The sequence below is a fragment of the Megalobrama amblycephala genome, linkage group LG6 (assembly GCF_018812025.1).
Source record: "Megalobrama amblycephala isolate DHTTF-2021 linkage group LG6, ASM1881202v1, whole genome shotgun sequence".
NCBI lineage: Eukaryota > Metazoa > Chordata > Actinopteri > Cypriniformes > Xenocyprididae > Megalobrama > Megalobrama amblycephala.
In genome coordinates this window covers 18,380,712-18,392,987 of record NC_063049.1, presented here as the reverse complement: position 1 = coordinate 18,392,987, position 12,276 = coordinate 18,380,712, and the positions used below count along the sequence as shown (strand labels likewise).

The 12,276-nt window shown below is 37.5% G+C and overlaps 1 protein-coding gene across 1 annotated transcript in view; it reads right to left on the bottom strand.

Moving 5' to 3' along the window:
* igsf3 (immunoglobulin superfamily, member 3) overlaps positions 1-6,703 on the bottom strand; it is a 187,696-nt gene extending 180,993 nt beyond the window's left edge. Inside the window, exon 1 of the mRNA XM_048193202.1 lies at positions 5,475-6,703. Within this exon, the coding sequence (XP_048049159.1) occupies positions 5,475-5,514 (40 nt within the window). The 5' untranslated portion in view covers positions 5,515-6,703. The remainder of the gene's footprint in view (positions 1-5,474) is intronic.
* Positions 6,704-12,276: the final 5,573 nt, after the last annotated feature.

Here is a 12,276-nt window from a genome sequence, read left to right as displayed (position 1 = left end):
ATATATATATATATATATATATATATATATATATATATATATATATATATATATATCTCAACTTTATTGTGCCAAAAAAATAAAAATCTCTCATTGTTAGCTACATGCATAATTAGTTTTTAACATTTAGTGGAAGTATTTTCCCTTACTTTATGTTAGCTTAAATAACATTAAAATCTTGCACTGAACAACACTGTACTGAACAAATACAATCCCTGAATACATTTGTACACTCTTCTGTTTCTTGACAGACACCTGGCAGCGCATTTGTCCAAGATGCCGTTTGAGCATCGGCAACGTTTAATGGTTGCATCGGACGCGTTTCGGTGGATTAAATCGACGCTTGTGACTTAAAGTCGAGTGCTTTTACTGTAATTTAGACAAGCGCGCTCATAATAAAAGCGACGCGGTTGAGAGCGCGGCTCATGGTTGCATAGCAACGACAGACGCCACTGGAGCGAAAGCGCATTCGAAAAAAGGAGAATGCGGCGCGGCCGCTTATGTGACGCGATATGTGAATGCCCCCATAGAACGGCACGGCGACTTTTTCTTTGCATATCAGACAGGTAGCAACTAGAGAATAATCATAATAATTTAACGGGCCGGATTATGTTTTATTTTTGAGATCAGTTGCGGGCCGGGTAGAGGGGGAGGGCGGGCCGTAAATGGCCCACGGGCCGGCAGTTTGAGACCACTGTCGTAGGCCATCCAAACCCCTTTTAATGGGTAGGGCTTGTTATCAGTAGGCTTATGAGGCATTCTGCCCGTTGTGGGGAACTCGATTGGGGAAAAAAAACAGCCGATAAAACATCTAGGGCTGGTTTCACAGACAGGGCTTAGGCTAAACCAGGATTAGGCTTTATTTCAATTAGGGTATTTAAGTAGCTTTTATAAACATACCCTAGGGAAAAAAAAAAAAATTACTGGAGTGCATCTTGACATAAAACAATGGCAGTGACATATTTTAAAATATGTCAGTGCAAGATGCTTTCAGTTAAAACAGCTCAAGCATGCATTTTAGTCTAGGACTAGCTTGAGCCTTGTCTGTGAAACTGGGGGATAGCGCTTAACCACAACATTAAAGGGTTAGTTCACCCAAAAATGAAAATTCTGTCATTAATTACTCACCCTCATGTCATTCCACATCCGTAAGACCTTCGTTCATCTTCGCAAAAGAAGATATTTTTGATATTTTTGATAAAATCCGATGGCTCAGAGAGGCCTCCATTGCCAGCAAGATAATTAACACTTTCGGATGCCCAGAAAGCTACTAAAGACATATTTAAAACAGTTCATGTGACTACAGTGGTTCAACCTTAATGTTATGAAGCGATGAGAATACTTTTTGTGCACCAAAAAAACAAAATAACAACTTTATTCAACAATATCTAGTGGCAAATCTTTTGTTTCGAATCAGAGGTTCAGAGTGTGAAAGTCATCACGTGATTTCAGTAAACGAGGCTTCGTTACATCATAAGTGTTTCAAAATTTCAATGGTTCACGTGACTTTGACAGTTTGATTCACGCTCCGAACCAATGATTCAAAACAAATAATTCGAAAAGCTTAAAAGCTTCACGAAGCAGTGTTTTGAGATCGCCCATCACTAAATATTGTTAAATAAAGTCGTTATTTTGTTTTTTTGGTACACAAAATGTATTCTCGTCGCTTTATAATATTAAGGTTGAACCACTGTACTCACATGAACCTTTATTAGCTTTCTGGGCAATGTAAGTGTTAATTGTCTTGCTGTCAATGGTGGCCTCACTGAGCCATCGGATTTTATCAAAAATATCTTAATTTGTGTTCTGAAGATGAACGAAGGTCTTACGGGTGTGGAACGACATGAGGGTGAATAATTAATGACAGAATTTTCATTTTTGGGTGAACCAACCCTTTAATAATGAGGATATTGTTGCTAATTTATTATCTACGCTGTGGATGGAAAAATAAAATAAAATAAAAAATAAATAAATAAATAAATAAATCACAATAACGTGCTATTTATAGTTTTTTAATGAACATTGCAGAATGCAGACAGGATGCTGCAGGGGGGTACGATCTTTTATGACAAGGGCATGTAGCTGAAGTTAACAAAACAGTGTAAGAAAATGGCTGAAATTGCTTACAGCACCTTTAATTTCCTCTATATTTCCAATAAAACCAAAATCCACTCAGTGAGGCTTTATTAAGGCCAGCCTAGTGAGTGTCAGGAAACGAGAGCATTGTTTTTTTTGAACTTCATGCAGGGAAGCTAAGCTCAGCTAATGCGCCTGAGTCAGTGGGAGGCTAATAAAGGCTTCAGACAAACACCTTGAATAATCTCTCTCTCTAGCACACACTTTTTCCTTTCTGTCGCGCTCTCTGTGACAGCCTCCTCTATGGTGTTCAAACATCTGCATTAAAATGGATGAAATAGTGATTAAAATTAGCATACTATGAGCCTAGTGCATTTCTCAAAAGGGATAACATTTCTTATGGGTACACTTTTTGCATAAACAAACATTGTGATCACATAAACAGAGTACAACACATCTAGCACACACAAACTGGACCTATCTGCAGACCACAAGTGTAACATCTAGATGTAAGCATTCATGTTCATGTTGGTCCTATAAAAAAAGTATTTCCCATGAGTGAGGAAAGCTAATTATAAAAATACAACAGTGACAATACTAAAAAAAGCTTTTTACGGTTGTGTTTACCAGTTTGTGGGCCTATTAACTTTGCGTGAACGAGGAAGGTCTTTATGGCCTTTCCTGCTGTTTTGCGAGCAGGTTTAGAGAATATCACAGGAACGGGAGGGTGGGAATCATTTCACTCAGAATGAGAACCTGAATATTTTCTCCTTTATCAGTGAAAGGTTTGCTTCTTTTGCTCACATACACCTCACCTGCTTTTGTGCATATGGAAATATGCTGTTCATGTACATTTTCTCAAAAACGCTCAAGGTCCCCATGCATTCAAACTCAGTGTTTTGAAGATTTTCTCTACTAAAATATGATAACTTGCATGTAATTTAATAGAAACTCAAAGCTAAAGAACCAGTATGAATCAAAGATGATCTAGGGAATTGGTTTCCTACAATATTGCAATACCATAAAAAGGCCAAAAATTCTACAAATTATCCATACTTCATGTTCATTTGATCAAACCATCCTGTTGAGAGCAAACACAAAAGAAATCCATCAGTAACCAATGTTTCGCCCAGTCCCCTCCCTGCAGGACTAACAAGCCTCTTGTCCAGGAAGGTACAGCCATCTGTTGTTTGTTAGGAGATAGAGAGTTTGTGTGAATGAGTATGACCGTATTTGCGTGTGTGATGAGGGAGAGAAAGGGGACGAAAATGAATGGGGGAGGGAGTTACAGTACGAGTAGAATATGTAAATGCAGACATTAATGGTTTTGTCTGTGACTGGCACTTGGGGAAAGACTGCGAGTGAGCGCTGACAGCAACTTGAAAAGTGTTTTGCATGCAGAAAAGAGTGTTGATTTATGAAATAACAGCCGGCTCTATCCTGACTCCACTTATCTGCATGGATATGGGGGATACAGTCTGTGGGGGGTTAGGTAAATCCAACGAAAGAGTCCGAGCGCAATGTCATATTAACCTAGTTCAATATCAAAACATGCTTTCTCACAACACAAACAAAACAAATTTTTTAATATATACGTATAACCTAGACCAGTGGTTCTCAAACCTGCCCTGGAGGACCCCCAGCCCTGCACATTTTGTACGTCTCCCTCATCTATCACACCTGATTCAACTCATGTGCTCATTAGTAGAGACTGCAAGACCTGAAATGGGTGTGTCAGATATAGAGAAACATACAAAATGTGCAGAGCTGGGGTCCTCCAGGACAGGTTTGAGAACCACTGACCTAGACAATGGAGTCTTCATCAATACACAGACAGACATTAAGATCATAAAGTGTCATATCAGAATCACACTCATCTGTTCTGACTAACACAATGTGCTAATTAACCCAATGACACACTAGAACCTCTGACGTCACACTGGTGAGTCTGAATCCAGATGTGTGTGTGATGTCTGGCTTGTAGGGACAAGGTGTGTCTATGTCGTAAACTTAGACATGAAACAAACTTGTCTGCCCTCAAGCAGTAGGTCAAGATTTAAAACAAAAAAAAGTTGTTGGGAGGATTAAAGGTGCACTTTTTGTTTACAATTACCCGTTATAATAGTATCAGTATTTTTTTTTACTGTTCAATATTGTTATTTTTAGTAGTAGAAGTAGTCTTCCTTGGAAGTTCATATTATTTATTCTCACTAAAATGCTTCCACCTTCTTTGAGGCTTCCACCTCAAAGAAAATCCAGACTTTTCCACTCATAATTATGACATTGAGATGGCTTATGTCCATTCAACTCGTAAATATGATCTTTAGGGGATTACTTGAATGCAACTAGGCGACATCAATTTCATAAAAGCGTTGTGTGTGATGTCAACATGGCAGCACCCATGAGAAGGCAACCAGCTCCATGTAGATGAAATCAACTTTTTCTAGAAGACTGACATGCCTGAAGTCCTCATATCATGTGAGTAAACATTAGTTTAATTCTATCTCTCAAAGTTCTGTTAATTTCTCGTCATGTCAAAAAAATCTAATTAATTAAAGAAAATTACTGGGTGTACCTTTAAGAGTGGAATGATCTGTATCGCCCTCAAATCAATCAATGTAGCCTACTCCAATGTTTACTTGATTTAATGTCCCCCATAAAGGAACATTAATCTCCTGCTGGGCTCTCTAAACCAACATTAACCCCAAAACAAACCCCCATCTGACCAGAGCTGTTGAGACCCAGCTGCCTCATGTTTGTCAAAGTGGGAGGGATAAATAAACAAACAAACAAATAAACAAGTCAGATCATGCTGCTGGGTCACACTCAACTTAACCACTGTAAAATGGATTCATAAACAATTCCCATTTAAACTTGTATAAGGAATCTAGACCTTTTCATTACAACCATAAAATTGGAAACATTCAACGAGGTAGGCGTGTGTGTGTGTGTGACGTTAGATGTTTGAGCATTAAACCTTTTCAGCATCTAACATAATATCCAAATGACCTGAGATAACCTGAAATATCCTTGGTTAATTTACTATCACTGTCAATGTTCAAGCGAATACATACAACTTAGTCAATGGACCACATCAAACACTACTTATTATTTTAGTATGTAGGCTACTATAGGCTACATACTTCTATGGCATTATAATCTTGGGTTACATGAATCCACAGACAGCGAAACATCTCGACGTATTTGAGAAATTAACGTGTAGCCTACGCGTCATTGTATCGTCTCAAATAGCCTACCATGACCATTAATCAAAAATGACAAAAAAACTGCAACAAGTGCATGTAATGAAATAAAAGGGCACCTTATCAATCAGCTATATGAGTAATTAATCAGTGAGGTCACTGAATGATGAAATATGTAGTAAAAACATAACTTACCCAAAACCGCAAAGGCTATAATAAGCCAATTGATATCCATATTTCTCCTGTTTTCTGCACTGGCGATTAAGTCCAGATATTGCAGAAAATTGCAAGTGTAGCAATAAATTCCTAATTGTCACTCACACCTTCCGAAATCAGTCCTTACGTAGTTATGAACGCGTACACCTGTTCGGACCGCGTGAAAGTGCGTATACCGACTCCACAAAGATTCAATTTCTCCCGAGGCAGAGAGCCTTCGCGCGGTTGTATGACGGATATCCAGCCCCGAACAACAGCCGTATTTGTTAAGAGACCCTTGTGTGATTGAATAAAGCCTTTTAGATGGTTTCCTCCGATAAATTACATCCGTCGTACACGAATGAATCCGAAATTGTGAGTTGAACGCTGGGATCTCGGCTCTCTTGTGCCGCTCTCCAATTCCCAGCGCGTGAAGCCCACGCGTGGAGGAGGAACAGTGAGACCGGTTGGTCCCGCTCGCGCCAAATAACCGGTTTCTGTGGTCCTGGATAAACTTCTATATCTTTGTCTGACGGTTATGAGCAGATGTGATGCCCGTGTGTCCGTTCTCCGTGAAGAGCGATACGGTGATGCTGCCGCTCCCGCGATCACCTTCAGCTCGTCTATTGTCACACACGCCACAAAAGACACTAGGCGGCCCAGCCCATCTCGTACTTTCAAACATGGGCTGGTGTCTGTGGATATCAGAAGGGGAAAAATCCTACTAGAGACCACTATAGTTGTGTCCCGGTCAGATAAATCTGATTCAGTCAGTGTCGGGTGGCTAAATCACATTTGTTATCAGTATCACGTTGCCTAGATTCAGTTGTCATTAGCGACGGCGCAATTTTCTATCTGTTTAGAAGCACAAATTCAGTTCCCTTTTATGTTACCATCCAAAATAATGCTTATTTTTGGGAATTGTGATTCAATAATACACATATCCTTATTTTACAGTCTGTTTGGCAACATTTGCATCAACGTTGTAGGACATTACACGCTTCATTTGTCGCCACTGGTTAAAAGTCAGAGAGCTCGCCTCTGTAAACAGTTATTCTAGTGACGGGTGTTGTTGATATTATTAGCATACACTGTTTACACACGCGATCGCAGGTGAAAGGTACAATTAGGAGAATTTGAGATTTCTTTTTGTCCTGCTTTTGCACTTTCAAACTATCACTCCTCCCACCTACCGGTAAATAACCCCGCCCTATTGACGAAGCGCCACACTAAACCACTCCTTTTACCAGGTAACAGCTGCCCCCTAGTTTTGAAACAAGTCCCTGAAGAAAAATGTAGAAAGATTGAAACTATAACAAATCTCCTATAACTCCTTCTAACTCATTTTCTCATCATTTTTCTAAAGAAATTAATTGGCTACTTTTACTCAGCAGGGATGAATTAATTAATCAATATATTTGCAGTAAAGATTTAAAATGTTTAAAAAAAATCAATTTCAAATAAATGTTGTTCTTTTGAACTTTTTATTAATAAAAGAGTCCTGAAAGAAATGTATCACGGTTTCCACAAAAATAATAAGCAGCCGTTTTTAACATTGATAATAATAAGAAATGTTTCTTGGGCACCAAATCAGCATATTAGAATGATTTCTGAAAGATCATGTGACACTGAAGACTGGAGAAATGGCTGCTGAAATTTTAGCTTACCATCACATAAATTATGACATTTTAAAATATAAAAAAAAAAAAAAGTTATTTTAAAATGTAATAATAGGCTATTTCAAAACATTACTGCATTTTTGATCAAATAATTGCAGCCTTGGTTAGCAGAAGAGACATATTTCAAAAACATTCACAACTTTTGAGCATCTACAAAGTAGTTTAGAAATGCATATTATCACTAAACTGTGTAAATTAATGTAAAGTATACACAAATACTGACATTAAATATTATACACATGGGGCATGTTCAAATTTGTGCATGAATTTATTCTCCAGCCACCTCCAATTCAAAACAGCATGTAAAACTGGAAACTAATATTGGAAAATCACTGTACAACTATTTCTTGTTAAAAAAAAAAAAAAAAAAACAGTAGATAAAAATTGTGTGGATGTTTCATATTAAATTAAACATGCAAGAGAACCTGCTGATTCAGATGATGTTATTATATGCCAAATTAAATAATACTTTTTTACCTTGCTTTTCCTGTGATTGCTTTATATATATATATATATATATATATATATATATATATATATATATATATATACACACACTTATGTCAAATCCTTAAATATGGATTTGACAGAAGGGTGGTGCTCGTAATTTCATTTGTTGCTCATTTCTAATTAATTAAATTGATAGTGTAACAACTCACCCTGCCTTCCTATTAAATGTATTTCAGTTTTTTCTTGATTTATATAAGCAATATCACACAAGTAGCCATATGATATCACTCTATAAGCACAGCTGTGATTCAGCCATAGGTAATCACAGTCGTGCTGAGATAGAGCCATACATGGCTACGAGTGTGATATTGCATTTAACAGTTTGACTGAACAAGTGTGTAAATAAATAAGAAACAACAAAAGATTGTCTTTAAAAACCCTCTTTTGTGAGGAACTGCTTCCTTCCGCCACGGATTCAAATCTCAAGTTGACAGTTTAACAGTTGAGCCCAAGCTTCCGTTACTAATTCTAAAACATCACTTTTAGCAACGAAGGAATGCTGAGTCGCTTCACTGAAGTTCATTTTAACATGCAGAGTATTATAAGAGAGACATTGACTAAGCATTACCTGCATAAAGCTGATATTCCTAAGGTCAATCTTATATTCATAATCACAAAATTAGTTTGAATGTCTGCTGAGGAAAGCGATATCTTTATCTTTGTCCTTTCAACATTTAAGAGGATTTCCCATGACAGCTCTAGTAGTCAATGCATTTGTCGGTTGCATCTTGTAAGATGTTACTTGTCTCAGTCCATTTCAATATAAAAGTCTTCTTGACTGACTCACTCACTTATAAAGACAGTCTTTGTTGCCATCTAGTGGCGTATTAATGTAACTTTCACTGAAGTCAAAATTACTAACGGACTCTTTCTCAATACCAAAAAATATGGCATGTTATTTATATAAATTATTATTTATTGAACAATAATATTTAAATTAACAACAGTAGAAATGATAAAAGTATAAGTAAAATAGGAAATAAACAAAAGAAAACAGTTCAGTCAAACGTACAAAAGCAGCGCTCTAGTTAGTACAGGATTTAATTTCAATGTAAATAAAGTTATGAAACTTAATATAGCCTTTAAGCCAAATCTATTAGCTCTGGAACAAGTAATAGATTAATAAGACCAAAGATTGCTCATTTGATATACCCAAAACAAATTATACCTCATGTTTAAACACTATCTACGTAAGAGCCAGCGGCAAATTCCCGAAGGACTGGCTGAGATGAAGCTGTTCTCTGCGGGTACATGAGCGCTGAACGGTCGCTGACGGCCTGGAGCTCGCATCTCCGATAGCGTCTAAACAAATTTTCAAACAGGCACTATTTTTTACATATAAATTGCATATCTAAGGTCTAAACAACTACATTCTTGACTGAAAAACTCAAAGGAACAGTAGTAGCTATAAAAATATGGTGGGTTTGCTCGTCCGCCATGATACTCGCTGTGAGAATGCTGAAAGCGGAGTGATTCAAACGGTGAAACGTTTCCCGTGGCGATACTGGTAGAATATCGCATGGCTGGAAAGACCTCTCAGCCAATCAGATTCGAGAACCAGAACAAATGTTGTATAAAAGAAAATAGGCTCTGGGTCTAATCATCAGTCAGTGATGGTCTGATATGCTGTAGACCATGATGACAATCCTGGTTTTTAATTAGGAGTTGTTATGCCATCACAGAGCATGACAAAAAAAAAACATATTTGAGTCAATCTAAAGAAAGAAGATAATCTAATGAGAGTACAAGATGTGTGCAATATCATCATATTGCTCACTATAATTAACCACTTCTTTATTCTGTACTATTTTTGTTAGTGAAAACTGCGAGCATATTTTCTTCGCTCTGACATTTAGACAGCTTTTTTCCCTATCATTAAAATAGCTTTAATCACACATTATTATTTACCTATTTTAGGAATAGAATATGTGTGTAAAAGCACAAATAATTAGGAAGCTTGAAGAGCTTAATTCCAGCAGTATTGGGAAGCTAAGTGAAGCAGTTCCTAGAGGATTTCAGTTGTCCTGCTCCAGGCGCCACCATTGCGCCCCCAAGCAAGGCACTTAACGTCTACATCCGCAATGAGGCTTTACAAAATCAATTCAAATCCAATCATACTTAAAGGTCATAGATAAGATTGCTGTCAGTCATTTGTTATATAAAGAGAGACGGCTAAGTGTTTTATAATAGAGTAAGAGATAAAAATTTCTCCAATTTTTCATTACAATTATTTGTCAGTTTTATTATGAACCCTTTAATAAGCATAAAATGTTTGCATGTTGTTAATGTTGCACTGGTCAGTATGGCAGAACAGCTCTAATCTGCTTGAATGGAGAAAGACTGAAATAGACTATACAGCAATACTGAGCATTGAGATGCCTCATATCTAAAATGTGATTGGTGCTTTTAACTGCATAATTCCCATTCATATATCCAATTCATATTCAACAGGTCAACATCTCCTCCTCTGTTATTTCTATGTATAGTTTTTGGCTAGTCATGTGATCTCAACCTTTTTAAGGCAACCTGCTCTATGTAAAATAAAACCACCTTTATTTGGCTACTGACTGGAGTTTTAATAATACTTTTTCAAAATTTCTGTTCCTTTTCTATGTAAATCGCCTTTAAATGGCATCTGATATATTTGATACTTTACCTGAATATTGTATAGCTGTGTAGATGTTTGTTATATTTTGCCTCTAATATCAGTTACAAACAGTATCAACAGTGCTAGGTGTATTAAATCAGGAACTTACACAATCTTTTCAACAACAGATTGCACCTTGAGGCACCTTCAGATACCTTATATTACCTTCATTATGAAAGCAGATCATCTACTTAAATTCATTCCCAAATCGCATATGTAAAATGCACAAGTGAGGCATCTGCTTAATAGTTTTGAGTCCTATAATGAGAAAAGGAAAAATGGTTTCATGGTCAGTTTTAAAGCTTTATGCCGACTTCAAGAAGCAACTTAACACAGTGTTGTTGCCTCAGGGAGATAGATTTGCTTAGGCTTTTCATCTGACGTTTGCATATTTTGCAGCGCATTCAAAAAGTAAATAAATCATTCATTTCCTCCATTTGCCGTGTCTCTGGAGCTCTTTTGGGAGCTCATAAGGGATACTGAGCTAAAATGTGAGAGCACTGTTTATCTCTTCCCCTTCATCTCTTCCAGTGTGTACAATCACATGCACACACACGCATGCGTGCAAGGATACATGCATACTTATTACAAGTGTAAAAAAAAAAAACAAGTGAATACAAAATGGCTTACTATCTATAGTCACTACAACCATGTACAACAATTTATGATAAGATGTCTGTAAGCAAAACCAATCCTTGCTCCTTTACTTTTACCATATAATCAATCAATAACAATAACCAATTAAAGCTGCAAGCAGCAATAAAAGGGCCCTTGCACCCGGGGCCACCGCCACCCGGAGGCCTTAGGAAAACAGTGAACAGTGGGCGACATACGTTTGAGCGAGTAAATATAGGAGAAATATGGTAAAGTCATTTTGATGTGCAACACTTCCTGCTGCCAGGAGGTGGTGCTTTGACTATAACTGAAAGTCGCCATGAAGATGTCTTCATGCCAGGACTATTATCAAACGTGAATTTTGGGCAGATTGGACACTGTATGCCTGAGTTACAACAGCTTCCTCTTTCATGGCGAAACATGACCGCCACGGACACGCTCTTCAACGAAAACTCAAGATCTTCGCAAATTAACGTCGCAAAGGCCTTAAGATTAGACTGACCAAATATGATGTTGATCTGGTTAAATCTCTATGAGTTAATCAGTGCAAAACATGACCTTTCCTGTTGCCTGCAGGTGGCGCTATGACTGTAACTGAATATTGGGATGTAGATGTCTTCAAGCCAGGACTCTAATAAAACATGTAAAGTTTGGGGCAGATCGGACAATGTATGCCCGAGTTACAACAACTTCCTGTTTCATGGCGAAACATCAAATTTTGTCAGGCTGCTACAGACACGCCCTTCAGCGAAAACTCAAGATCTTCCCAATTTAACGTCACAAAGGCCTTAAGATTAGACTGACCAAATATGATGTAAATCTGATTAAAGCTCTAGGAGGAATTTTTTAAAGTACAACGTCTGGAAATGGTAAAAACTGCAAAAATTTTGCAAAGAAAATTAAAAATATCTCACTTCCTGTTGGGTATTCAGATTTTGCAGCCAGGGACTTTTTTGTAGGTACTGGTCTGTTACATGCGTCTACTGAATTTCATACTTCTTTCACGTAGCGCGAAAGGCACTTAATTGAAATTTTGTAGGTGCCGCTATCGAGACATTTTGCCATACCTAATTCTGAACCCCATATCAGACATAAATTTTCACCACTTCTGACACGTGTGCAAAGTTTCATGAGTTTTTGAGCATGTTTAGGCCCTTAAAAATGCAATTCATTTCGGAGAAGAATATTGGACCGATCATTTACAATAGGGTCCTTGAACCATCGGTGTTCGGGCCCTAATAATATTTTTATGAATTCTAACAATTCAGTGTTGTGAGAACATGAACTTGAACAAACGTGAATGATGCTCAGGACAGTTGACAGGCCAGTGCTGCATCGTCACGAAAGTTTA